The sequence below is a fragment of the Lagopus muta genome, chromosome Z (genome assembly GCF_023343835.1).
Source record: "Lagopus muta isolate bLagMut1 chromosome Z, bLagMut1 primary, whole genome shotgun sequence".
In the NCBI taxonomy this organism is placed as follows: domain Eukaryota; kingdom Metazoa; phylum Chordata; class Aves; order Galliformes; family Phasianidae; genus Lagopus; species Lagopus muta.
This window is the reverse complement of record NC_064472.1, coordinates 16,764,493-16,790,527: the sequence shown is the minus strand read 5'-3', so window position 1 is coordinate 16,790,527 and position 26,035 is coordinate 16,764,493. Positions and strand designations below refer to the sequence as shown.

The 26,035-nt window shown below is 36.9% G+C and overlaps 1 protein-coding gene across 1 annotated transcript in view; it reads right to left on the bottom strand.

Annotated features, from left to right (window-relative positions):
• Positions 1 to 3,855: 3,855 nt before the first annotated feature.
• The window catches only part of ITGA1 (integrin subunit alpha 1), a 71,552-nt gene continuing 49,372 nt past the window's right edge, over positions 3,856 to 26,035 (bottom strand). The window contains exons 12-30 of the mRNA XM_048931309.1: positions 25,259 to 25,401; positions 23,798 to 23,941; positions 22,160 to 22,414; positions 21,597 to 21,727; positions 18,415 to 18,578; positions 18,126 to 18,262; positions 17,026 to 17,136; positions 16,015 to 16,100; positions 15,674 to 15,809; positions 14,905 to 14,985; positions 11,313 to 11,389; positions 10,541 to 10,630; positions 9,757 to 9,859; positions 8,799 to 8,912; positions 7,081 to 7,185; positions 5,877 to 5,981; positions 5,284 to 5,376; positions 4,668 to 4,784; positions 3,856 to 3,942 (exon numbers count right to left, since the gene is read on the bottom strand). Of these exons, the coding sequence (XP_048787266.1) occupies positions 3,898 to 3,942; positions 4,668 to 4,784; positions 5,284 to 5,376; positions 5,877 to 5,981; positions 7,081 to 7,185; positions 8,799 to 8,912; positions 9,757 to 9,859; positions 10,541 to 10,630; positions 11,313 to 11,389; positions 14,905 to 14,985; positions 15,674 to 15,809; positions 16,015 to 16,100; positions 17,026 to 17,136; positions 18,126 to 18,262; positions 18,415 to 18,578; positions 21,597 to 21,727; positions 22,160 to 22,414; positions 23,798 to 23,941; positions 25,259 to 25,401 (2,237 nt within the window). The 3' untranslated portion in view covers positions 3,856 to 3,897. The remainder of the gene's footprint in view (positions 3,943 to 4,667; positions 4,785 to 5,283; positions 5,377 to 5,876; positions 5,982 to 7,080; positions 7,186 to 8,798; positions 8,913 to 9,756; positions 9,860 to 10,540; positions 10,631 to 11,312; positions 11,390 to 14,904; positions 14,986 to 15,673; positions 15,810 to 16,014; positions 16,101 to 17,025; positions 17,137 to 18,125; positions 18,263 to 18,414; positions 18,579 to 21,596; positions 21,728 to 22,159; positions 22,415 to 23,797; positions 23,942 to 25,258; positions 25,402 to 26,035) is intronic.

Genomic DNA, 26,035 nt, shown 5'->3' with positions numbered 1-26,035 from the left:
AAACCACAAAAGACGTATATTAGATGTAAAATTTTTAATCAATATAACATATGAATAATTTTACAGGAAAAACAGAATGCTGTGCAGAATGCTAGTGTCTTTCTTAAAAAAAAAAATCCATCTTAGTCAGCTCAGTGGTATAATTAATGAGCGTACATTCTGAATCTCTTACTTTGCTTTCTTTTTCTTCCTGGAATTTATTGTTATCTATACAATATTAATCCAATGTATTAAAAACAAAGAAACAATATGAAAGTCATTAGAAGAGCATGACCCTAACTCCAGCCTCTCTTTACTATGAGAAAAGTGCAAACCTTATTGGCTGCTATTGAAGGTGTGCTCCCTGACTCAAAGCTCTGCAGAAGGAGGATATTGTGCTCAAAACAGCTCAGCAGCACAGGAGATGTACTGAAAGGCTCAGTAAGGGCTCAGGATAGGTGGGTTGTGCCTGAGAGTGACAGGAACATAAGCAGAAGCGAAGGGGACTGCTCTAAAATAGATGTGTTTGACATGTCTCCATACAATAGACTGACAACCTATGCAACAGCCTCATTTTGAGGCAGGTGTGATTGCTTAAAGCTCTGTCTCCTTCTTCCAGCAAAGTGCAGTGCTATAGAAACATAGCTTGTCCATTCTTTCTAACATTAGCTAGTTCAGTGCTGACATTAGGAGTAGACATGGGCCAGATTCCTTTGACAGCTTAAGCTCTGGTTATACACCTAATTTATTATAGTTTTTCATAGGCTGTTATTTGAATTAAAAAATGTTAGTAGTTGGAACCATAATACAAGCCTAATGTGTCTTTCTAAAGAAATAGAACAGATTACATGTATTACTGATTTTCCTTGACCAGACAAATCTCAGTGAGATGATTCTGATACTTGCAATATTGATTTCAGTAGGCTTTTTTGCTGCATAATGTGAAAAGCAGTAAAAATACTGCTTTTGCAGTGCTGCATGGAAAGATTCTGTGAATTAAAATAGTGATTTAATGTAGTAATCCATAATGTAGCCCATGCAAGAGAAATGTGATACAGTGCTATTCTCTTTACATACTTAAATTTTAAATAGATACTATAATTGAACATTTGATAGTAGGACAAAGGTGAAAACAGAGAAAGTATCAGAACAAACAGAATAGCAGTGTGGTTACATGAAGCTTCCTACTGCTCTTAAAGAGCAAAGTGAGGCTAAAAAAATGGAACACTGATCTCAAACAAACTTGCGTTGATAAAATATGTATTTTTGTGCAAACTTCAGGGAAATAGACTGTCCTATTGGCTATTTTAAATCAGGCTGATGCTTTAAAATATGACATGAAAAGTCATCAGGAAAAGTTTAAAGTTTTTGTTAACAGATTACCATAACTAAAGAGTGAAACAAAAAGTGTGTTGCATAAAAGTGACGTGTGAATTGCATAACTTGGAGTGATTAATTTTATGAAGCTAGGAAAAATGAGCTAATGGTTAACAAACTGGGTGAATAACAATAAACACAAGTATTTCCTTTATTACCATAGACTTTATGTGTGTGCATAGACGAGTCACAGCTTCTTCATAATTTTTCCTTCACAAGACCATATTGGGATATAGCACTGTTATGCCTTTACAGGGATATTACAAGAAATAAAAAGTGGTGATTCTGAGGCATTCGTATGCTGTGATGACAAGTGCTATATAATTCTTTCAAACAAACTGGAAAAACCTTAATTTGTTAACAACTGAACTTTCAATTCAGACTGTACTGAAAACATCTTTGCAAATGCTAGTTTGGATTTTTTCCTTCCTTTGAGGACTGTTTAGCTTGCATGATGACTGAAATAGGGATCCTGCCCACAACTCTTCTGCCTTGCTTATAGCTTCCACACAGTACTCAGGACCAGGGCAGCACATCTTGTACCCATCCCCAGGGTCAGGCACACTATCAGGCATGCAGACGAGCCCGGTGAGCAAGCCCACCGAGGCTGTGGATCTCCCACACTGTGCACTGCAGCCCACGGTGCTCCTGCAGAGGGCTTGGCCCTCTGCTCTGAGTCATGCTACCATCAGCAGAACGTTGTTATGAAATCATCAACTTTCCCACAGGCAGACACAAACTTTTTCAAGCATAATCCTACTTGCTGAATTCACACAAATCTCAGCCTTTCCCAATAACTACCCTCTAACTAAGGAACTAAATAGAAGACACTGAGGAGAGACAGCATTTTTAAATAGTGAAGCACCCTTCAGTGCATTGCTGGAGTTGTACTTGCCAGAATGTTCAACTTAATCTGTGGTCTTTTCTTAAAGAAAAAAGGTGTGTTTATAAAATATATTATAGCTTTTTAAAGGTATTACTATAAAGTCAGCGGAATCTATCTCAGAAGATAAGCCTTTTGAAAGCTGTGATGATTTTTTTTTTGTTCCAGTGAAATGTGTAGCAACAGATGGAATTCCTTGACAAGGCAAAGGTATTTCTGCAAATGAGCACATCTTACAGAAGCACTCCTCAACATTTTCTGATCTACTGGGAATCAACACTAAATATTACCATGCTGAGGAAAAATTGCAGTTAGCTTGCATGCCTCCATTTCCTTCTTAGCTTTTATGTGACTGCAGGTAATGTAGGAAGCTTTGAAGGACAACGTACAGATAGCCAAGAGCTGCAGGCAGAGATCACTGTGGAAGGAAAACAAGTGTGTGAAAGAAAAAGGGAGGAAGAAATTTCCTGCTAAGCTGAACACTCTAAATAGCTTGGGAGAAACCCTTTGCTATCTACATTTCAGTGTATTCTTACATAAACTTAAAAACTTTTAATCTTTGACACAAAATAATTTGTTAAGTGCTTATTAAGTATGCAAATGCATCACTTTAAACTCCTAAGTAGAAAAGATGAGGTGAGAGTTACACTACTAGAAGAAGCTTACCAGTGCTAAGTTTCTTATCTGTGCTCTTTTGTTAATTATAAATTTGTACACTTTAAACTCATTGGATTAAATAGCTACACAACAAATTTACAGTGAAAGTTTACGAAGCACCCTCTTGGCTACTCCAAGATATACAGCAAGTCAAACTTTCAGGGTACCTCTAAACATTTTCTGCATAAATACGAATATATCAATCTGCAGACACAACTTTCCTTTGCTTATTTGAGTAAAGCGTGCAATTACTTGGGCTTGAATATTTTGTGCATACATTTCCAGGTCTGCCAAAAATCCCCTTCAAGTTCAAACAGTTACATAATTAATGGATATATCCCCAGTGATCCACTTGACAATAAAAATTTCTTGGAGTATCAGCTGGACCCAGTAAAACAAGTTGAAAGAAATTCAACGAATTTCAGTAATTATCATTCAGAGTTCTGCAGATGCTTCTGTCTTTTGAAATGTCATTACCTCAGTTGCCATGTAGTATTTGGTTCATTTTCAAAGTTTGAATGTTCTGTAGCTGACAGTCCATTAAAAAGAGAAAATTTTGAGTATGATATTTTCTCTTTGAAAATCAGAGTGATAAAAAAACCGTGATTGCTACATACAGATGTCTTATTGCATAATTTGGGATGAAAAGGGATTCCACATATATATAGGCACACAGAAATATGATTAGGTATTTTCCATATTAAAAATGTTAGAATCTTTGAACTCAGTTACTCTCCAAGAATGAGTAACACTTGAAAGTACATCCTTGAGTATCACAAAGTGACATAAGGCCATTTTCTTCCTTTGATTCATTCAGATGTGTGTTTAATTTGATTGCTCCATGTTCTGATCTCTCTCTCTTTTTTTTTTAATGCACTGGAGTTTAGAAAACATTGTGAACACTGCATGTTTATCTAAGTTTTAAATTGTACAGTCACATTTTTGAGGCAGACCTGAGGAAAAAAATCTTTTTTTTTTTTGTTTTGTGTTGTTTTTTTTCTTCATTTCTCCATTTTCTTCTTTAGTGGCCTCTTGAAAAATCCAGCCTGCAGAAGAGAAATGAAGTGAATAAAGAACTACTTAAAGCTAACAGCCCATATTGGTAGCATTTATATGCTAAGCTCTTACCACTATTTTCATACTTGCAGAACAGTAAATAGCCATTTAATTTTTTATAAGTGAAGTACAACATTGCTTTTCCTGGAATGGAAAAACTAAAGAGACGTGTCACAAAAGCAGACAAAAAGTGATTGCTGAATCATTGTTATGTGCACATGGTGTCAATGATAAAAATGCTTAGTAATATCTAGAAGTCAGATAAACAAATCATTCTTAATGCTTTTCAAGATTTTTTCAACAGATTATGTATGTTATAAATTAAAAACCTACAGCCTTTAAACTTTAATATAGACAGAATATTTAGCTTGGAGAAGAGTGCCCACTTGTGGCAATAATTACACAACAGGCTTATCTTGCACAAAGAAAACCTTGCCACACATAGGCAGCACAAAAGCAAAATAACCTTACAGTTATTTTCATAATATACAGTTATTTTCATAATATACAGTTATGTATATATCAGTATGAGCTTCAATCATCAAGCATTGCAGGTTACACCTCAGAAAAATGCAATGTTACTAGTCATTGTCATTTCTCCAAGATCCATCCCAATTTACCTATTGGATAATTTTAGTGTCCAGGTTCGTATTATAAGGAGGATGGGAAACATAAGCATATACATATTTTATTTTCATGAAGATGTGTAGCTTACCTTCCACAAAGCAAATATGAGCAGTGCAAGAATCAAGAGTCCAGCGAAGATACTCAGAAGGATAACCCATAAGGGGACTGAACCTGGAGGGAGTTCTTTGGAAATCTTAATCATGGTCTGCAAAGTGTTCAGAACGTAAGCAGTAAATAAATTGTCTGTTTAAAATATCATCAGAGCAGCATGACTGTTATCATATGCGCTGAGTTTCCAAGGTACTACTTCAATCTAAGTACAAGAATTTGCAGGAAGGAATGGAGCAAAAAGCATTAATAATAGGAATAGTAAAGAAAATACAATGTATAAAGTAGAATCACTTATAAGTAACCCAAGAGGGCTTTGAAAATACTACCAATTCATTAAAAAGATCATTTTAATTATGCTTTTATCCGCAGATACAGGAAGCATTTACGCTGCAACAGGCAGAAGTAATTCAGACACATCCCAGGCACACGGGTTGGCTAATTCTGACATTTGGCTCAAATGTGAATTCACTTACTTCTATTTTGAGTAGGATAGTACATTACAACAAATGGCAATCAATTTGCTAGTAATGAATGAGAACAAATGATCCAATAAAAGATATTCTATGTAAATCCCTGAATTATCATGTTGTTACCTCCAATTTTTGATGGTCATTTCTCAAAATCAGTGATGAGTTTTCACTCCGAAGTAATGCTTTCACAACAAGGGTTAAGCTGTGAATACTTGCCTGGAAGAAGAAAGAAATGCCAATGGTTTACAGTAGGTATTTTGAAGTATAAATCTTTGCAGAAATGAGAAATTTGGAAGTGAAACTTAATGCTCAAGTTCTGGGAGAGATAATGAAAACTCAGATTCAAAAACTGATCAAAAATCCCTTATAGATTCAAAAAGTCTTTCCAGCTTAAAATTTACTCAAAAGTAATATGCTTCAATATATCCCTCCATACATCTGCTGAATTAGAATTTGTGGATAGGCTAGAAACTAGTTTAAAAAAAAAAAAAAAAAGTCAATGCAGAAAAAGTAAGAGTTTTCTTTCTAACATGTTTTGAATTTCCTTTTCAGTTCTAAATACTCTAAGGTAAATAAAACATGGAAATTAATTTGTAGAAATCTAAACATTTTTTAATACTTGAGAATATGCAGACAAGAAAATTAAAGATATAATTTCAATAAACAGTGCAAACACTGGTTTATTTTTTCCAAACTTAAAGATGGGATTTACTTACTTTTATGATGGTGGGTTTCCATACTCTCAAAGAAACATTCACTTGAGATATGTCAGATGGGGCCAGGGCACAATCAATAGATGCACAGCTGAATGTATCACACTCCTGTTTAAAAGTCAGCAACATGAACTAATAGTAGTAGAGTTTTCACATTATTAAAATAAAAACGTGTAAACATACTATACCTATAGATCATTGTTTTGTTGTGATATTAATCCTGAAAGGGTATTAATTTTTTTTTATTTTTATTTTTTTTAATGTAAAAACTACACCACAGTATGTAGAATGAGTTGAGATTCTTATGATACGGTAGAACAGCTCCCTATGCAATCCCTTAGCCTGTAGAAACCTCAGTTACTGCAGCTGTGCAGCAGAGTTCCCTGACAGAGGCATAGCCTGTAATTGCAAGCCATACTTTTCTGTCAGCACAGCTACAGCTTAAACATTCAAAACTGTGGGATATCTAAATTGAGATAGGAGAATTCAGGTGTCTTTACTTACCAGCTGGAAGTACAGCAGACATGCTTGATAATTTGGAAACATGCTAGCCTGGATTGTTACCACCCCCATGAAGGATATATGATAAGCATGGCAAAACGCTCATCTCTTGGCATGGTTTCATTCGTAACAGAAACTGAGCTTGTGCCATTTGCATCTCTCTGCTGAGTAGGTAGTATGATGTCTTTCTGCTCAATATGGCAACATAACTATGTTCCTCTGTCTGAATGTGAGAAGCTAAACTTTTTCATATTGCTCCAGCAACTACATTTCTAACAGTTGTATTTGAAAATATTTTTAACTGATTATCTGAAAAGTTGCAAAGGAAATGAGAATTATCAATATTATTTGACAATTACAGTGGGAAAATGAAGGTGAGGTTTACTCATCCGTCCAAAGTGCTGCCATTATTTACACATTTGTTGAATTAAAAACCAAAAACCAAACCAAATAAAATACATAAAAAAAAAAAAAAAAAAAAAAACACCCAAGCCATAAATTCAGTTCTACATACAGTTTTGTAGCCAGAAATAATAAAAATATACAACTAGTCCTACATAAAGATACCTTTTAAGGATATTAAACAAAGTGATTTTTCAGAGGATGTAGTTTGACATAAGTTTTTATATACTAACTTCAGAAATGCTCAGCTCAATGTTAATAAATGTAAATCTAGGTTGAAAGCATACACCACAGGGAGGCTTACCATAATTGTATCCTTTGTAGGTTCTTTTATTTTTGGCAGCACAAATGATTTTCCAGAACCGATCTTTAGGTGATCTACAGGATAACTAGATTTGCAGATAGCATTCTGTTAGAAGAAATAAAAAAAAATATACTTATTGCTTGACTATCCAACCTGTTACCATTAGAAGGTCTTGGAAACAAGACAACATTAATAATATTTTATATTTAATAACATCAATATTTGCTAATTGTAATAGTGGTAAGCAAGTAAATACAATAATAAAAACAGACATTGCAAGAGGGCAGAAAAGCAAATTCAAACAGCATGGATATTTAAATATCATTACATAAACAAACAAGCTTTTTATGAGATAATAACTTAAATTTTATCCAGTTGCTTAAACATCTGTAGAAGTAAACAATGTCCTCCTGGAAGATGACTGCCACATGATCCAGCAAGAGAGCAGGCTACTAAGAGAGCTAAATAGTTTTTGAATGGGAATCCAGAGCTTTCTGCCTTAGCAAAAGACTAGTAGATGAAGTGCAGGATTCAGGAGCCAGGGAGGATGAAAGGGTGCTGGATCACTGCTGACCCTTCATGACTCCTGCAAGGGCACCTGACAAACCATTTGATATATTCAGTGCAAAGGAAGAGTGGAGAGCTTTTTCCTTTCGCTTCTTTTTTTTTATTATTATTATTTAGTTTTACTTTACTTTTTCTTTAGATCCAGGATATTCACTTTCACATTACCATAGCGAAGAGATATTGCGAATTTCCTGTGATCCGTTTTGATTTGTGAATATATATGGAAGCTTAGGTGGGTTAAACGTGGTCATTGGTTAGGAATGACAATAATGGGGGAAGGAATTAAAGAACAATCATAATTTCTTTGTACACTAAACATAAAATATTCTGATTTGTTTTGTTTGTTTTAAAATGAACCTTGAAATTTCATTTCAACCAATTATTTTCTTTTTCAGTGGTGTGGCACATTACAACTAATTAAACCATGTGGGAAGAGGTGTGTTTCTGTGGAAAAGATGAATGACAGAAAAGGTTCATGTCACCACTAAGTGATATTTGTTGAGCTATTCAATTAGTAAAATAGATCCTAGTTTAACATCTAGAGTCATGGGACTTGCTGGAATTGTGATCTCATTCATCAGCTGTGGAGGAGTGAAATGGAAAAATGAGGACTGAAGACATGGCTTATTACTCCTTCAATATGTCACAGTGCCCCAGATAAGGAACAAGACAGAAGATTGCCCGTGCCTGAGAACAGACATACAGGAATGCTAATTTCAGAATGAAGAATATTGAAGATGTCATGGACATTGAGCTCTAGATTTAAATGCAGGGCTAGAGTATTCACAAGAAGCACTGCTAAGAATGGAGACAATCAGAAGCTCAGTAGCCAGAACTAAGAAAGAAAGTTCTGCCCCTGGTATCCCAGTCTGAACTTCTCAGCACTTGGCAATATACCAAATCAACATTTTTATATTCCAATTATTGCTCAAAGCTGTTTTAAACTTGTTCATTTCCTTCTAATAATTCTTTTCTGTCTTCCTATGAAATATTCACATATTACTAAAACAAAAGCATCTAATCTTTTAGTCTAAAGAGATGTAGGCTATGAAGCAATATATAGCCCCAAATGTTTGCACTTTTTAACATGAAAAAAAATGTTTTAAACTTAATAGTAAAAATAATGGTAAAAATACAAACTGCATTCTTACTTGGGAATGTGACAATGCTGTAATGTAGAGAAGAGTGTTTTTGGCCTTTGTTACATCAGGATACAAGATTTGCAGTGTGAGATTTGGCATTGGAAAATGTTCACCTTTTTCAATCTGTAAAAATGAAAAAGTATTTTGATTAATACCTTCTTATTTTATTGGTATTTGATTGTATTTTTTTACTTTTTCCCCCTTTAGTAGTAAGCTGCTTGATGAGTTCTTATGAGACCACAAATGGTATGCTCTGCAGTCCACCAGCTCTTTTACATTTCAAAATCCTTGCTTTTGAAATGAGATGAATGATATCTAAAAAAGCATCTACAAAAACTCAGGGTTACTGGATTTTAACTTGAAGAATAAGAGAAATAATTGTGAAAAACACTGTAGGTGGCCTAAAAAACATAAAATATTTGCAACTGCTGCTTAGTGAAAGCAAGACCTTTTCCTTGGCTTGCGTTTTATAGACAAAGTTGATTCAGAGACTTTTATCCTGACTATGTGCAGAATCGTAGTTCAGCTTTGAATCTGACACTGGGAAACAAGGATGCTCTCATGATAGTGCTAGATTCAGCACTACTGCAACTTGAGGCTGGGCTTCTACTCCTGTACGTACATTTTCCGAGAGATTTTGATTTGCAGTATGCATTCCATTAAGAAGACAATGTTCTTAGATCACAGCATTCACCTGTTCCCAGCTGGCTGGATTTTGGAAATATCTATTCTAAACTGTAATGGCCAAAGACTAAGTTTACTCGTGTGTGCAGTAGCTCTAAAATACACTTGAATTACTCCACAGCAAATTAACCATTCTGAAAACTTCTGATTCACTTTACTCCAAAGCAACAAGAAAACAAGTGTTAAATATTGTCAAAAGTGTCACATACCCCGTATCTTGAAGCTATCACTTTAAATGACCCAAATTAAATGAGAAAAAAAAAATAGTTTTATTTTTCCTTACCCTATAATGCAAAGTAACTTCATCCCCTATCTGCTCTGTTGTGTTAATAGCAGTAGGAATGGTTTCATTTGCAGCAATTATAACATGGTGCTCTTTGAAAACACTGCAGGTTAAAAAACAAAAACACACAAACAGTAAGAACAAAAACTTCATAAAAACTCTAAGTGAGATCATCATATAGGAATTTTCATTATTTTGTTAATCCTCCAGGTCTAGTCTTGCAATAAGAGTGTAATGCTGTTTCCACTGAAAACAACTCTTCCTTTTCTCAGTAGTGCTCTCCTGTTGTCACGTACATTTCAAATGCTGTGCACAGTAAAATCAATGAAGTGAACAAATATTGCCTGCACAATTCCTTATTGTGAGAGAGTATGGCCATATGAAATGGGCAGTGTTCACATAAAAGAGAGAACAAAGCATTCTTTTAAATTTGTCTAGAGAAGGATGGACAATATTACAGTGATATGAACTTGTGTCTGTCCTTGTTTCCCTTCTTTTGTACCTGAAATGCCTTTGAATGAGTACAGTAAGAAGAAAAATAATCAAAAGCTGCAAACTGCAAATCAAATTTAAATTGATACAGAGGAGCTACAGCAAATGCAGTAGTCACTGTCACTTATCACTTCACACGCCTGCTCTTTTCAGTGAAGCTTGTGCTTCGTTTTCATGAGACTGGAAATTGTCATTTGTAGATACTGAGCACAGCTCAAAAACAAAACAATGTCTATTTGAACACCTGTCATTTACTATGCTAATAAACAGAAGCACAGTGAAGCATGAATACCTTACAAATATTAATCCTACTTCGTATTTTACAGGAATTGTAACTTGTCCTCTGTTGTCTCTCAAGGTCTCAGGTGGTTCTTCACTGTCACTAAAATAAAACATATGCCACTCATGTCAGACTGTGATACTCATCTGCACATGCAACAGGGATACTGGGGGCAAGAGGTACAAAGAAACTGAAATACACACAGTTCTTGTTATGAAAACCTACCAACCAGTTCCAGTCAATTACTATCTTCTAAATAAAGTTCAGAAGACTATTTCCAGTAAAAAAAAAAAAAAGTAAGTCCTGAACAAGACCCAGCTCAGAAATGCATCTTTGTTGGAAATACAGACTGCTGTATTGCTGACTGGATGGAAACTGAACAAATACGGACCATTATTTTCATACCATCTACGTATTTTGCAGGGAGAGCAAACACTGAGGGCATGTTCATCTCTGATTCATTCAGTTCTATCACAGAAAACATCCTCAATGTCCTTGCTCCTTGAGGGCGAGACATTTTTGATAAACTGCAATTTATGATAACACATATGGTAAGTTTGTAAGAGAATAAACCTTTTCTGAAGGTAAAACCACCACTTTCTGACTCACTTTTGGCTCACAGGATCAACAACTTTTTATTTAGACTACTCAGTCTACTGCAGGACCAAGTACGTCTTTAAAGCTTCCAGCTCTATAGGTTGTTCAGATTGTTCAGGTTGAAAACAGTTAGTTGTAGAGCATTCTAAAAAAATTACAGTGTAAACAAGCAAAGATTGCAACTAACCTTGTAGCATATACATCAACAGTGGCATTTTCCAGGAGATATGATGCATTGAATTGGAATGATATTTTGAAGGAAATCTGTTTGGAGAAATATATTGCATGTATTTAAAGAAAAGAAAAAAAAAAAAGAAAAAAAAGGAAAGAAAATCACATTAATGAAGTAAGCTTGGGCTGAAGAAAAATGAGTAAAATTATGCTACTTTTACCTGGGATCCTTATTCATACCTTAACCTTTTCTATAAAGGAATTTATTTTTTTGAATTTTCCTCCAACATAGAAATCTAGAAGTCATCACTTATTAAACAGTAGCCTCAAAACTTTCAGAGCCAAGAAACCTCAGCTAGTCTTATTTCATAGTGTATTAGAAAGACATAGTTATATAAACTTCAGGAGAGCAAACTTCTGTCTTCTTAAGGAATTAGTGGATGATGTCCACAGGGAAACTGTCCTTAGGGAGATAGAACAAAGCTGGTAGTTTTTAAAGGAAACCTTAGGAGAGCTCTTCACCTCCCAGTATAAGAAAACAAGCAGAAGAGGCAGGAAACCAGCATGGTTGAACAAGGACCTGCTGGTCAGGCTGAAAGATAAGAAGGAAAATTACAGGTAGTGGAAACAGGGACAAGTGGCCTGGGAGGAATACAAAGATGCCTTTGGACATGCAGAGATGGGATTAGAAAAGCGGAAAGCAAAAGAGAGTGCAGTTTCTCTGATAGATGAGGAGGGAGAACTGGCAACAACAGACATGGCAGTAACAGGGAGAGGCACTCAATGAGTTCTGGCAGTCAGCATTATTGCACTAGTCTTGTCCATGAACCCCTAGGTGGCAGTCAGGGGAGCACTACAAGTCTAAGATAGCCTCATAAGGCTCAGTGTGTACAACTGCACAAACTGGGTTGAAGCCAGTGGGACGAAATTCAACAAGACCAAGTGCTCGGTCCTGTACTCTGACCCAACAACCCCAGGCAACCCTACAGGCTGGGGGCAGAATGGCTGGAAGACTGCATATGGGAAACAGACCTGGAGGCATGGGTCAATGCTTGCCTAGACAGGAGCCAGCAGCCTGCACAGGTGGCAAAGAAGCCCACTGGTGGTGGCTTGGATCAGAAACAATGTTGCAGCAGAAGCCAGGAATGGATCATCCCTCTGTACTCTGCACTGGTGAGGCTGCAACTGGTGTACTGTGTTCAATTTTGGGCCCCTCACTAAAAGAAAGACATTGAGGCCCTGGAATGTGTTCAGAGAAGGGTAATGAAGCTGGTGAGGGCTCTGGAGCACAAGTCTTGTGAGGAATGGCTGAGGCAACTGGGATTGTTCAGTCTGGAGGAGGCTCAGGGGTGAACTCGTCGTTCTCTACAGCCACCTGAAGGGAGGTTGTGGAGAGGTGGGGGCTGGCCTTTTCTCCCATGTGACTAGAGGGAATGGCCTCAAGTTGCGCTAGGGGAGATTCAGCTTGGATGTTAAGAAATACTTCTCTGAGAGAGTGGTTGTTTGCTGGAATGGGCTGCCCAGGGAAATGGTGGAGTCACTGACCCTGGAGCCATTCAAGGAATGTTTAGATGTTGTACTGAGGGATGTTGTTCAGTGGGAAATGTTGATGATTGGTGGACAGTTGAACTGAATGATTTTAGGTGTCTTTTGCAATCTTGGTGATTCTATGATTCTGAGTATATGCAGCTGGTAATGTGAATCCTGGGGTCATGAAAGAAATGGCTGATGAGGCTACAAAGCCATTCTTCATCGTATCAGAAAGGTCATAGCTGTAAGGCAAAGTCCTCCCTGATGACTGGAAAATGGAAAACATTACTCTCATTTTTAAGACAGGAAGAAAGGAAGACCCAAGAAACTACAGTCTCGTGATCCTTCTCTTTGTACCTGGGAAGATCATGGAGCAGATTCTCCTGGAAGACATGTTAAGGCACATGAGAGATAAGGAGGTATATTTGAGACAGCCAGCATGGCTTCAGCGAGGGCAGACTATGCCTGACCAATGTGGTGACCTTCTGTGATGGAGAGATGACATGAGTGGAAAAAGGAACAGCAACTGCTGTTTTCTACTTGGACTTGTGGAAGACCTTTGACATGGACTCACACCACACCTTCAAATTGGAGAAATATGGATTTAAGGGGTGGACTATCCGGTAGATAAAGAGTTGACTGGATGGCTGTAGCCAGAGGGCTGTGGTCAACAGCTCTGTATCCAGGTGGAGGCTGGTAATGAGCGGTGTCTCCCAAGCGTACATCTTAGAATCAGTGCTCTTCAATATTGTCATTATAGATCCCACATAGGCAGTGGAATTGAGTGTAACTTCAGCAGGTTTGCAGACAACACCAAGATAAGTGGTGGAGCTGACACAACAGAAGGAAGGGATTGCAATCCAAAAGGACCTGAACAGGCTTGAAAGCATGTAAACAGAATAAGATCCAACAAGGCCGAGTGTAAGGTGTTGGACTTGGATATAGGGGTAATCCCAAATATGAGCAGACTGTGAGAATAATTCACTGAGAACACCCCTGCAGAGAAAGACTTAGGGGACATGGTGGATGAAAAGCTGGATGTAAGCCAGTTTACAGTGCTTACAGCCTGGAAGGCCAACAGTATACTGGCCTGCATCAGAAGAGAGGTGGCCAGTAGGGAGAGGGAGGCCTTTGTTCCCCCCTGTTCTGCCCTTATGAGACCTCATCTGGAGTACAGTGCCTAGGCTGGCATCACCAGCACAAGAAGGATGTAGAGCTGTTGGAGCAGGTCCAGCAGAGGGCCGTGAAGGTGATCAGAGGTCTGGAGCACCTCACCATTGAAGAAAGGTTGAGGGCGCTGGGATTGTTTAGTTATTTAGTTTGGAAAAGAGAAGGCTCTGGGGAAACCTCATTGTAGCTTTCCAATACTTGAAAAGAGCTTATACGCAGGAGCGGGGGGCCTACTTTTTACATGATCTGATAGTGATAGGACCAGGGAAAATGGCTTTAAACTAAAAAAGGTAAAACTAGGTTATATATTAGGAAGAAATTCTTCATAATGAGTGTGGTGAGGCAATGGAACAGGTTGCCCAGAAAAGCTGTGGGTGCCCCGTTCCTGCAGGTGCTCAGGGCCAGGTTGGATGGGGCCCTGGGCAGTCTTAGCTGGTGGGGGGCAGCTCTACTTAGAGCAGGGGAATTGGAACTAGATCATCTTAAAGATCCCTTCCAACCCTAACAACTCTGTGATTCTATGATGATTCTATAACACCTGATCAGTGTATTTTCTATAACATACCCAAAGCAATATTATATGTGTTTAGAAACAGAACTTTCTAGTCAGGTGTGCCACTTGCCTTCTGCTAGTATGACTGATATGACTGATGGAAGTGTATATACACTTTTTACATCATCACATACCACAGGTGACTCTGCAGGTTCCCAAAATCTGATGTCTTCCTCAGTGCACTGATTTGCCCACAAGGGTGGGTGATGAGAAATTTACACTGGGAATAGCTTGAGATGGACAGTTTTTGGGTGTACTCCAGACACAAAAAAAAAAAAATTTTTTTTCAAAACAAATGCCCGGGCCTTAGGACAGCATGAAAGAATTAGGTTTTTAAGGTAGGAAAACTGTTTACCTCTTCTTCAGGTTTTAAAAATGGATATCCCACTTTACAGGTGATGTTGTGATTAGACTCACAACTATCTTTCTGTATATCCTAAATAAAGAAGAAAGTGAAATCATTATCATGCATAAACTTCTTAAATTCTGACTAAGCATATATATTCAAAGGCTGCTAAAGGTTCCTATTTTATTATGTTGGCCACAGTGTGTGGATGCAATGGAAGCAGATGTTGAACTCCTGGCTAATATCCCGTTGCATTTCATTGTTGTGTGACAGATGGCAGCAGAGGGGTATGCAAAAACACAGCTGCTTTGGAGATGCTATCTGAGGCTGGATTAAGGAAGGCACTAATCTGCAAAGCTACAAAGAGAGTGCTTCTATGTCAAAGGAGTATATTGGAATGACAGGAGACATTCTGATAAATAATGAGGCAGTTCTGCATAGATAAGTATATATTCTACATGTAATATATGTATTCAGATAGATCTGAAGTGGTGATTGATGGTTCTGGCATTTATCTGGGATGCAGCTATTTATTGACAAAGTGGCACTGTGAAATCCATCAGCCATTTTTAGATGGTACAGCAAAGTTGGCTTAAGACAAAACAAAAACAAATACTTCCCTACAGAAGTATAAGCAAGGATAGTACTTCCAGTGAATATTTTTTAATCAAACAAGATGATGTTAGAGCAGTGAAATTAAGTCTTAATACACAGGCTTCTTTAGATCTCCATAGCAATATAAATTATGAAAAATGTGATGAATGTGAAAAATTCCTACCTCAATGCCAGCAAAAATAATATTTGGAGAATACTGAACCAAAGCTCTGGTATTATAGGCACTGTCTTTTTTGTTCTTGATAGACAGCTGGATGGTGAACCTATCATTGCGTGACTTGACAATGAATGGAGAAGAGCTGTAAAATAAAGTACCATTGTTGGACGTCTTAACTTTTTATATATATTCTTAAGAATAAAAAGAAATATCTTTTAGTGTCCATACTCTATTGTTTCTGTTTTGGAAATCATGGCACAGTATTAGCTTATCATTCTAAAGATTTTATATTATACATTCAAATTTTGTACAGTTATCAAGCAATACAATAAACCCAGAGTAGTTACCTGTCTCCAGCTATGCTTGCTTTTACATTCAGAACAAGATCTGAAATGCATTTATTTTTGGCTCCACAATCTTTTGTGAAAGGAATCTGCAACAATAGTATTTTTATTCTCAATTTTATTATATTGATTATTAAAATCAAATACTTGCATTTTAAATCTTCATCTAACCTTATATAAGCTCTCCTTTCAGACATTCAAAAAATTATTCCCTAATATTAAACAGTTTAACATGTCAATATTAGCTTGGAAAAGAGAAGACTCCGGGGAGACTTCATTGCAGCATTCCAGTATTTGAAGGCAGCTAATAAACAGGAAGGGAGTCAATTTTTTACGTGATCTGAGAGTGATAGGAGCAGGGGAAATAGCTTTAAACTAAAAAAGGCAAAACTAGTTATATATTAGGAAGAAATTCTTCACTGTGAGAAGGTGAAGCACTGGCACAGGCTGCCCAAGGAAGCTGTGGGTACCCAACCCCTGAAGGTCATCAAGGCCAGGCTGGATGGGGTCCTAGGCAGCCTGAGCTGGTATGGGGCAGCTCTGCTTAGAACAGGGGGATTGGATCTAGATGATCTTTAAGATTTCCTCCAACCCAAGCCATTCTATGAATCTGTACTGATTCTTCAAAGTGTCAGGTGAAACATATAAGGGAACGATGAGGAAATTCAAGTGATTCATCTAAGTTAGAAAAATAGGCAAAAGGAGAAGTATGAATGATGCCAAGGACTACTAAGATATACAACTAATATTTCCCTGCCAAAGAAAAAAAAGAAGACTGTACAATTACTCTCTATCTTCATTTAACTCCAGACAGCTTTAAAGCTAGGGATTCCTATACTGGTTCCCAAGAACTCATTGAACTGAGTTCTTCACACCTAAGCAGATATTTAAAGGACATATCTATTGGATGGGCTTAAAAACTATCTCTCTTTGAACAATACTTTCAGGTCTTGTGTGGGATATGTGTTTTACCTTAAATATTTTGTTTATTAATACAGAATCTTGCTGACTTACATATTCAGATACTGAATTTGGCAGGTTGTTGTCAAGAACAGGTCCACTCTCTGGATCAGAGAAATTGAACTCCAGCAAAACCTTTACAGAGTCCTGAAAGTCAGGCTTGTCCTACAAGATAAAGAAAATTGCATGGCTGTTATGGACATTCACTTTAATACCTAAGCTAGTTAAGGAGGATAGAAAAAAAAACCAACAACAACAAAAAGAAGGCTGAGATAAAATATTTTTCAGTCACACTGTCACCATCCTAGCTAGATAAATATTTGAATGCTTACAATTGATGATAATGCATTTAATGTGCAAGCCAATCCTTATAAATAACAACTAATGCTTCTGTGTATGTCATTATCATAAAAATGTCACACAGCAAGAGAGTTTCCACCACAGTTTCATTTAAGAATATCTCAGAAATGTCAGCTGGTAGACTTTCCTTTTTAGTTGTGCTTAAAGAATCAGTAAGACAAAGAAAAACTAGTATCATCTTCACTGAAGTCAAATTGAGATTGCTGCTAAGAAATATACTGCATACTTAAGCAAACGTTAGCTGCCATTTATCATTAGTTTTGAATTACGTTACTGCTGTGAAGTTGCTAAACATTTAAAATGCGGGGAGCTTGTAATAAACACTCAGTTCACCCTGCACATTAGTTATAATCTGGGCAATTTCATTCCTGTAGTTGCTAATTACATTTCTTCTTTTACAGTCAATTAGTATTCCCTATTCGCAAACCTAATTTGAGAGTTTTTGATTACAGTTTTATTAGAAGAAATTGCACCAATAATCAAATTAAACTTACAGCCTATGTGCTCCAGCAGTTTTGAATGTGCCAAAACTATTAACTATGATAGTTGCTTAATTCAACTGAAATGTGTTGTGCTCGTTTCTAAGACAGATCCATAACAAAGAGACAAATGTAAACAGAGCATTTAAAAAGTAAATAGTTTGCATCTATGTACATATACAAATATCTAAACAGTAAATGCACTTCATGCACAGTTTTAGGATTAAAAAATCCAGTTTACAATTGACAGAATACATCTGGATTATTACAGTGCCAACTAGAGAAAAACATAGCCACTTTAAATGATTTACTTGCCAACATGTAGAAGTTATGTTTAATACATTGTGACCCTTTGATAGTTATATTTTTTTGCATTTTCCTCTCATGAGTTTCCGTGAACAAGCTTCGAGATATCTGTCTTTGTGCGTCAAGAGTAACCCAGTACTGTAGACCTGCAAAGGAAGTTGAGATTAATATTCTCCATGATTTTACCTCCAGACATTCTTTTTTGCACTCTTAAAAAGAGAGTTGTATTCAATTTTTGGAGAAACCAACTAATGTGGGCATAACATTTTTGTAACATATCTCGAGCTTTCCTACTTACTGGATTCAAATATATCTTCCTTTGACTTTAGTCTGGTCTTAAAACAAATCGTGGCATTTATGCATATTGTTTTTCTTTTGTTTATCTGACAGTTTTGCTGTTGTATATTGATACTTTTGGGCATAAACTGCATAGAAACATTTACTTCAGCCACATCACGAGACCTTAACAAAAATAAAACAAACAAACGAAAATGTTAGAGGAAGCATCTTGAAGACAATATTAGCAACTTATTTTTTTTAATTGTTAAGAATGAACATATAAAATTTGCAACACTGAACACTGAAATACACACATATTATAGTCTAAATAATTAACTGTACACTTATTACCCATTATCAGTAAGCAACATATTAAAGAGAAAATAGTCACAGGGTCTCTCCACAGTCTGTATGTCTGTATTTGTTTCAGACTGATGAAAGGAAGTATCTCAAAAAGGCATTTAAGGAACTCTAAAGAGCTGATTCCACTTCAAAAGAGACTGAAGACCCAGACTGATTCTTAAGGACAGCCTCAGGCAAACAAATTATTATACAAGGGCTAGAGGCTAGTGTGTCATTTTTAGTTTGTGGGTAGATAAACAGGCTGGGATTTACTACCATTTTTTTCCCACTTTTAACATCCTTCTGCCCTGCTCCCCTGTAAACCTTTGCTTTGGATCTGTTCATTCTTGGCCTCAATATGGAATATGCCAGTGTAGTAAATCAGGAGAAAATGGCAGAATAGCTTATTTTCTCCCAGATTTATGATTTGACATGACAGTGAAGAAGGAGGTGAATCCTGTACCCAGAAAATGTAGGGGTGGCAAGAGTTGTATAAAAGGGCTAGGTGGCAGGAAGGAAAAGGACAGGAGGTATGGCCAGCAGGTCTGGGATCCTGGGAAGAGCAGTGTGGGCTGCAAGCTCTTACTTCCTCCTCATAGTCATCCCTTACTAGACAAGCTCTGCCTTTCCTCTTTCCCATCCTACATGCACCGTGGGTCACTTAAAACAACAAAAGCTTTGTTGCAGCTGCATGGTGACCAGACTGAGGAGCAGGTCAAAGTTAAAAAATGAACAAGGAAAATAAAGGGTGAGAGGGGACTGGGTGACTTTTGTTCCAGCTGGATGAGATTCTCAGCTAGTTCACTGCACGGCTGCACAAACATTTGGGAGGAGAGCAGTAAGCAGTGGGACTGTTCAGCCAGTGCTAGTCCTGCCCAAAGAGAAAGCCAAACTTCCATATGAAGAAGTATGCTAGTCACTCGCACGTACTCTCCTATGAAGCAACAATATTAAATGAAATCCACATGAAAGAATTTTAAGAAAAAATTTGCTTTACCTCACACTTAACGATAGTTAAAAGAATTGGCTGAGCATTGCTGACCTGTCTATGGAGCATTTATCACACTGGACTATATGACTCACTGAGAATAATTGGAATGTATGTGGCATCCCTGTTCATCAAAAACATTTCAAGGAATCTCTGGAAAAGAGTTTTTTGATGTTCCTGTACATAAACTTGTGAATTCAATCCAGTGCTGACAGAACAATAAATTACAGTAATATAAATAAACAAAAGCTGCTGTAAGCATTGAAGGCCAAATTGGAAGAGTGAAAGGTTCTTTTAATACTGTCAAGACTTAGATTAGATATCCACTGCAACAAAATGATGAGAAACTTGCAGAATGTAAGCAGTTCTCCCTGGGACAAATCTTTACTGTCTTAATGTGAATATTGGGTATTCTGTATACTACTGTAGAAAAGACTGGTTATGGAAGATTCCAGCTTTTGTAAGAACAGGGATCTTAACAGACATTATCCTAGATAAAAGTTGGAAAATGCCACCAAAATTGAGGATAGAAAATATTAATCATAAAATGTTATCAAATAAATGATATTGATTGATTTGATAAAATGTTATCAAATAAATGATAAATGATATCAAATATAAATTCTGATTTTGTTTTTCATGGGGTAATGTAGATCATAACTTTAAAAGTCTGAAGTTATACAATTATTGTAGTTAATGCTAATCATTGCATCCTGATACTACAAAGATTTTGATGCATTCTTTTCTATACTGAAAGTTGTCATATTAACTTTGCAGAACATTGGAGGAAGATAACACAACAGGGGAAAGGGCAGAGGAGGAATGGAGTGTAGAACAGTATAATTGATTGTGTTTAAAGAAGGTTAAAAGTTTCTGTGATATTTTTCTATGTTAGGTTGCAAAAGTTAGAAGTCAGAAAAACAGAACCAGAAAAATGACTTTGCTAAGGAGTCTTCTATAAGCTGTGAAATGAAAGAAATTCTCAGAAAATCTGTGGCTTTTAGGTGATCTGTGTTACAATCCAAAGTTGTACACATTTTTGCTAAAGGGTGAAATAGCGGAGAAAGCCAGCAAAGATGCAGTCTGGTGACACAGGGAGCTTTTATAAAGACAAGTCAGCAGATAAATGCTAGGAAATCTGGCAGTTTGAGGATGGTAAACAAGACCTGACAGATGGTTAGAGGGGCAACAGGATGGGGAGCTGGCCTAGAAATTGCCTTACCAGAGAGAGAATTATGAAATAGCTTTAGCTGTGCTTTAGAAATGAGAGATTAAGTGTTATCTCATTTATTTATATTACTGCTATTTTTATCTTCTTCCTTCAATGTACATTGCTTGTTATTCCATTGTAATTGTGATCTTTTGTCAAACAAACAATTTCACTATTCACCAAATAGTTTTGTTTTTTTTTTAAGTTTCTTTTGTAGGGTGTTGAACTAGAATTTTATTAGTAGGAGACAAATGAGTTGCACTGTCTTAGTGATTCCCTTACATTTGAACCTATCTTTCAAATTGCTAATAAAATAATATATGGCATAAAAGAAAATGCTTTCTCCCAACTCCCTTATTTTACTTTGTTCCACAGGTGGAGTCAGTTTCTATTCTGAATATGACTTCTGAGGATAGCAATCACCAGATGTGAAGACCCTAAAGCATTCTTATATCCATTAGTATTATCTAGAACATTTTATATTACTTCCAGAGACACATGAAAATATGAAGAGTCACATCCAGTGTCAGAGTGAGATGAAACCAGTACAAAATCAGTATTCTCAAAACAGTCCAAACTGTAGTGTAACCAAGTTATGTATGTATCACGAGATAAATAAATGTTTATTTTCTAGGCTGACAGCTGCTGTGAATATCCATACCAGAAGAGGGCAGCCCCACCAAGGCCTCCAATAGTGACATCAATCAGACCGTCATCATTTAAATCCATTTCTCCATGCACAGACTGGCCAAAAAATTTCACTTTCTCCCCATCTCCACCAGATGCAATACGCTGTGAAAAGCATTACGAGATTTATAAAGTGCAGGCTGATTAATTTCTTAGGAACATGCAACACGCATTTGTTGGCAGTTAGATGGCTTTTAAACTCTTTAAATCTATTAAATTTTCTTTACAGTACTCCTAAAAAGATCACAATGGTGAGAAATATGCTGTAAATATTCAGAATTACAAAATATCTACTTTTCTGGCTGCATAGAATATACCAGGAGGTTTCTAATAAAAACATGTAAATATATCTTCTAACAATATAGAGTCAAATTTGGTTAAATCAGACTGACTTTAAAAGTACTGAACATTTTAAAAAAGAAATTATCATGGCAAGTGAACTCACAATTTGATTCTGTGTTGGAAAGACATGTGGAAATGAGAATTGTCCTACACAGACTTACAGAAGCTGCCAACCTGTAAAATTTTACTTCATACCTGTGTATATTTTTTACTGATTGTGTTGCCATGGCCATGATAAATATAAACAGCTCCCCGATGGTCATCCTCTAAGGGAGATCCTATTACAATGTCATTATACCCATCAAGGTTGAGGTCCTTCACTGCAGCAATTGCAGTCCCAAAGCGTGCTCCACAGGGTTCATTCTTAAGAACTTTGCAGGTGTCATGTTTTAATGGTGAGCAGCATGTTTGTTTTACAGGTTCAAGACTCATCTGATACTCAAACTTTGTCTGTGAAAGGACAGATTTAAAGTTAGTGGATTTCCACAAACATTTTAGCGATGCGGGTTGTAGAGAGCTCCTGTACAGAAGACAAACTGGTTAAATGAAACAATTATGTACTATTCATAATGACTGAGTGCACTGTAGAAACTGATTCTGTAACTATAACATTTTTAAGCAGGGGGTGTGAAAGACAATCTCACTCCCTCATTTCTGCATCTGCTTATGCTATACGTATGCTTATGCTTTAATTAGTTTTACAGGAAAGCACAGTGTCATAGAAGTATTTGGATGTTACTATAAGTGATCCACTTCATTCTCAACACAGTGAAAATATTTCTTTCAAAGACAGTCTTTTAATTTGAGAAGGTAAGCCAAGCTTCATAGGAATCATAGATGGCAATACTGTTATCTCTTACATAGTTTGAATTCTATCCTCAGCACAATCAAACTCCATGCCCACACACACATACTCTTCTGGCCAACAATGTCCAGTGTGCATGAATCCTAGACCAAAACCACACATACAGCATGATATGTAGCCAATCTTTCCAAGAGATTAGCCCTAAGAATTTAATGATTAGTAAAAAAAAAAAAAGGCCATTGCTATACCTCCTTTGTTTGAAGATGGATAAAAGTAACAACAGGAAAAAAATTTCAAACACTTGCAATTAGAGGACTCTGAATTCTTGTTTTCTGGCCAATGTTATTCACCATCAATCTGTTGTTGGCAGCACACATGTAGAAACTGGAAAAGCTATTTGTCAAATAGACCCAGTCTCTTCAGGCCCTTTTTCTGCCACTGTGTTTTAGGACACCATTACTTCTAGGACCTATTGTGATAACAATTGTTATCACAATTGTTGTAACAATATGCAGTAATGTTGGACTAAAAGAAGGGAAAAGAAGAAAAAAGATATATATAGAAACTGGGAAGGAGGGACTTATCAAATGACTAAAATCATCTGAAGTACTCCTTAATCTAGCTGTGACACGCTAAAAAGTTGTTGAATGTATGGGATTTAGATCCAATTTGGGGAGTCACAAAAACATTGGAACAGATACTGTTAGGATGGATGAGCCCTACTTCTCCCTAATTCATGACAACAGAAAGAAAATATGATATAAAAATTAACCTTGTAAATTTCTGTCTGTATCTTGTTGCAGTTTAGAGAGTAGTGTTTGTCTATGCAAAATACTCTACTAGAGTAAAAATGAAAAAGTTTGAGAAGTATTCAAAAATAATCAGTAGTACACTCTCTGTTCTTAACAACATGTTTCTCTGCTTTTCAACACATCATTCTTCCCAGCTCAAATTATAATATTTCATTAAAATAAGGATATGAAAACAGGAAGGAACACAATATGTTGGTCAACAAATATAATCCTTACCTTGTTCAGAGCATACACATACACTTTCCCTTGTTCCTCTTTTTCAGTTCCCATATATGTAGGAGCTCCAACAAGGAGAAGGTCTGTAAATGAGTCTCTGTTAATGTCAATTGTGGTGATAACACCCCCGAAGTATGAGCCAATCTGCAAGAACATAAAGGTATAAATCAGAGGTAGAGTCAGCAGCATCATGCAACAGTTCTGATTCCGAGATCTATTTTACAGCAGCTTACAACAATACCATATGTCACCATTATGAAGACATTTTCTTTGCTATCTAGAAGACCCTTTTGGTCAGTTTGCCTTAGAAGCTTGTTTTCTGTCCAAATTTGTACTTGCTAAGGGGACTGACACCTCTCAGTAGAGAGGGTTTGAATAGAATTGTCCTAGGGAAGCTAGTCACAACAGTAATAAATAGAAAGAGGACAACCAATGTTCTTAGGCTTGCCAAGGAAAAAAAGTGGGATTATAGAATGATTTGGATTGGAAGAGACCTTAAAGATCACACAGTTCCAACCTCTTGCTGTGGGCAGGAGTGCCACCCACCAGATCAGATTGTCCAGGACCCCATTCAACCTAGCTTTGAATGTCTCCTGAATGCAGCTTATCCCCTCCCAGTGTGTAACTTATATCTCCTCTCTTTTAGTTTAAAACCATTCTCCTTTGTTCCACCTGTTTCCAAAGTGATATGTTCATAGTGTAGGCACAAGGTGTGGGCTGAATCTAACATTAATCTACAGCTAAGCTATACACCCTTTATTTCCTTTACACTCAACATGATAAGTAGTCCTTTCTATGCTGGATATTGGCCTCAGATGGGCCATATCACTCAAACCTTAAAAACACTTGCTTTTCTTCGTTGACTCTAAAAGTCTCCAAGACTGATTAGCTGAGATGCAGATGTCAGCTACAGAAGATGAAAATCAGATTTGTCCTGATCAACGATTGTACTGCAGCATAGAGAGACAAGAGTCGGCAGGTCTTTCAACTTGTTTAAGCATGACATTATACTACCTTCTCTAATTAAGCAGTTACATGTTATTTTTTTTCCTGAAGGAAAAGCAGCTATTCTATATAATGATAAACTATTCAATATTTCATGCTATATCAACTGATTCTCCCCCACAGAATGTTGCTTATCACTACTGTTTCTTGCCAATAACATCTTTTCCAGGCAGAGGATAAAAAATTGCCAGTCCAGAAATGGCTATAAGCACTTTCACAGCAGCAAAGGTTTACCCCACATACAGTAGATTTCCAAGAGTCTATGACTGCTTTACTTCCTGCTACATAATAGACCAGAGCATTTACCTAAATTTGTTTCTGATCTTGTAATCTTTCTGATTATAACTCACAGTTCTCTTTGGTTCTTCTGCAAGAGTTTTCTCATTTGAAATCATTATTTCTATTTGTCGTGCTATATTCATCTCGTATGTTAATCAATCATGAATGCATACTTACTTGTTCTCCTTTTAACCTCTGAAGTACTTGCACTTCTCTTCCTTCCATTTTATAAATGATGACTTGACCAGTATGATTGTATCGTGGCTGTCCTGCTATGTACAGCACACCTCCAGGTGTCAATGCTGAATTTACGGTATAGCCTACGAAGCAGAAAAGAATTCATGATGCAGTACACACAGAATGCATCTGAAATACTTGATGTGATTCAGATGTTTCCTAATGCCTGGCTCTACAAACAAATGCTTACTCTTAATTGTACTAAAGAACAATACCAGAGTCAAATGAAGGTGTATTTGTCTACAGGCTCAGAGTCATGAGCATCACTGTGTCATCAAACTTGTTCACAGGCTGGTAAGTCTAAACTTCAGCAGAATTTTTATAATGTACAGTTTGCTATCCTTAGGGAGAGTAAGAGGATGATGGTACAAATGAAATAGAGTCATCATCATAGGATCATAGAATGGCTTGGGTTGAAAAGATCCTCTAGTTTCAACCCCCTGCCATGTGCAGGGTCGCCAATCACCAGACTAGGCTGCCCAGAGCCACATCCAACCTGGCCTTGAATGCCTCCAGGGATGGGGCATCCACAGCCTCCTTGGGCAACCTGTTCCACTGTGTCACCCCCTCTGAGTGAAAAACTTCCTCCTAGTATCTCCTGTGTATTAATTTAAAACTACTCTCCCTTGTCCTATTGATATCTACGTGTGTAAACATTGTTTCCCCGCCTGTTCATATGCTCTCTTCAAATACTGGTAGACCACAATGAGGTCTCCC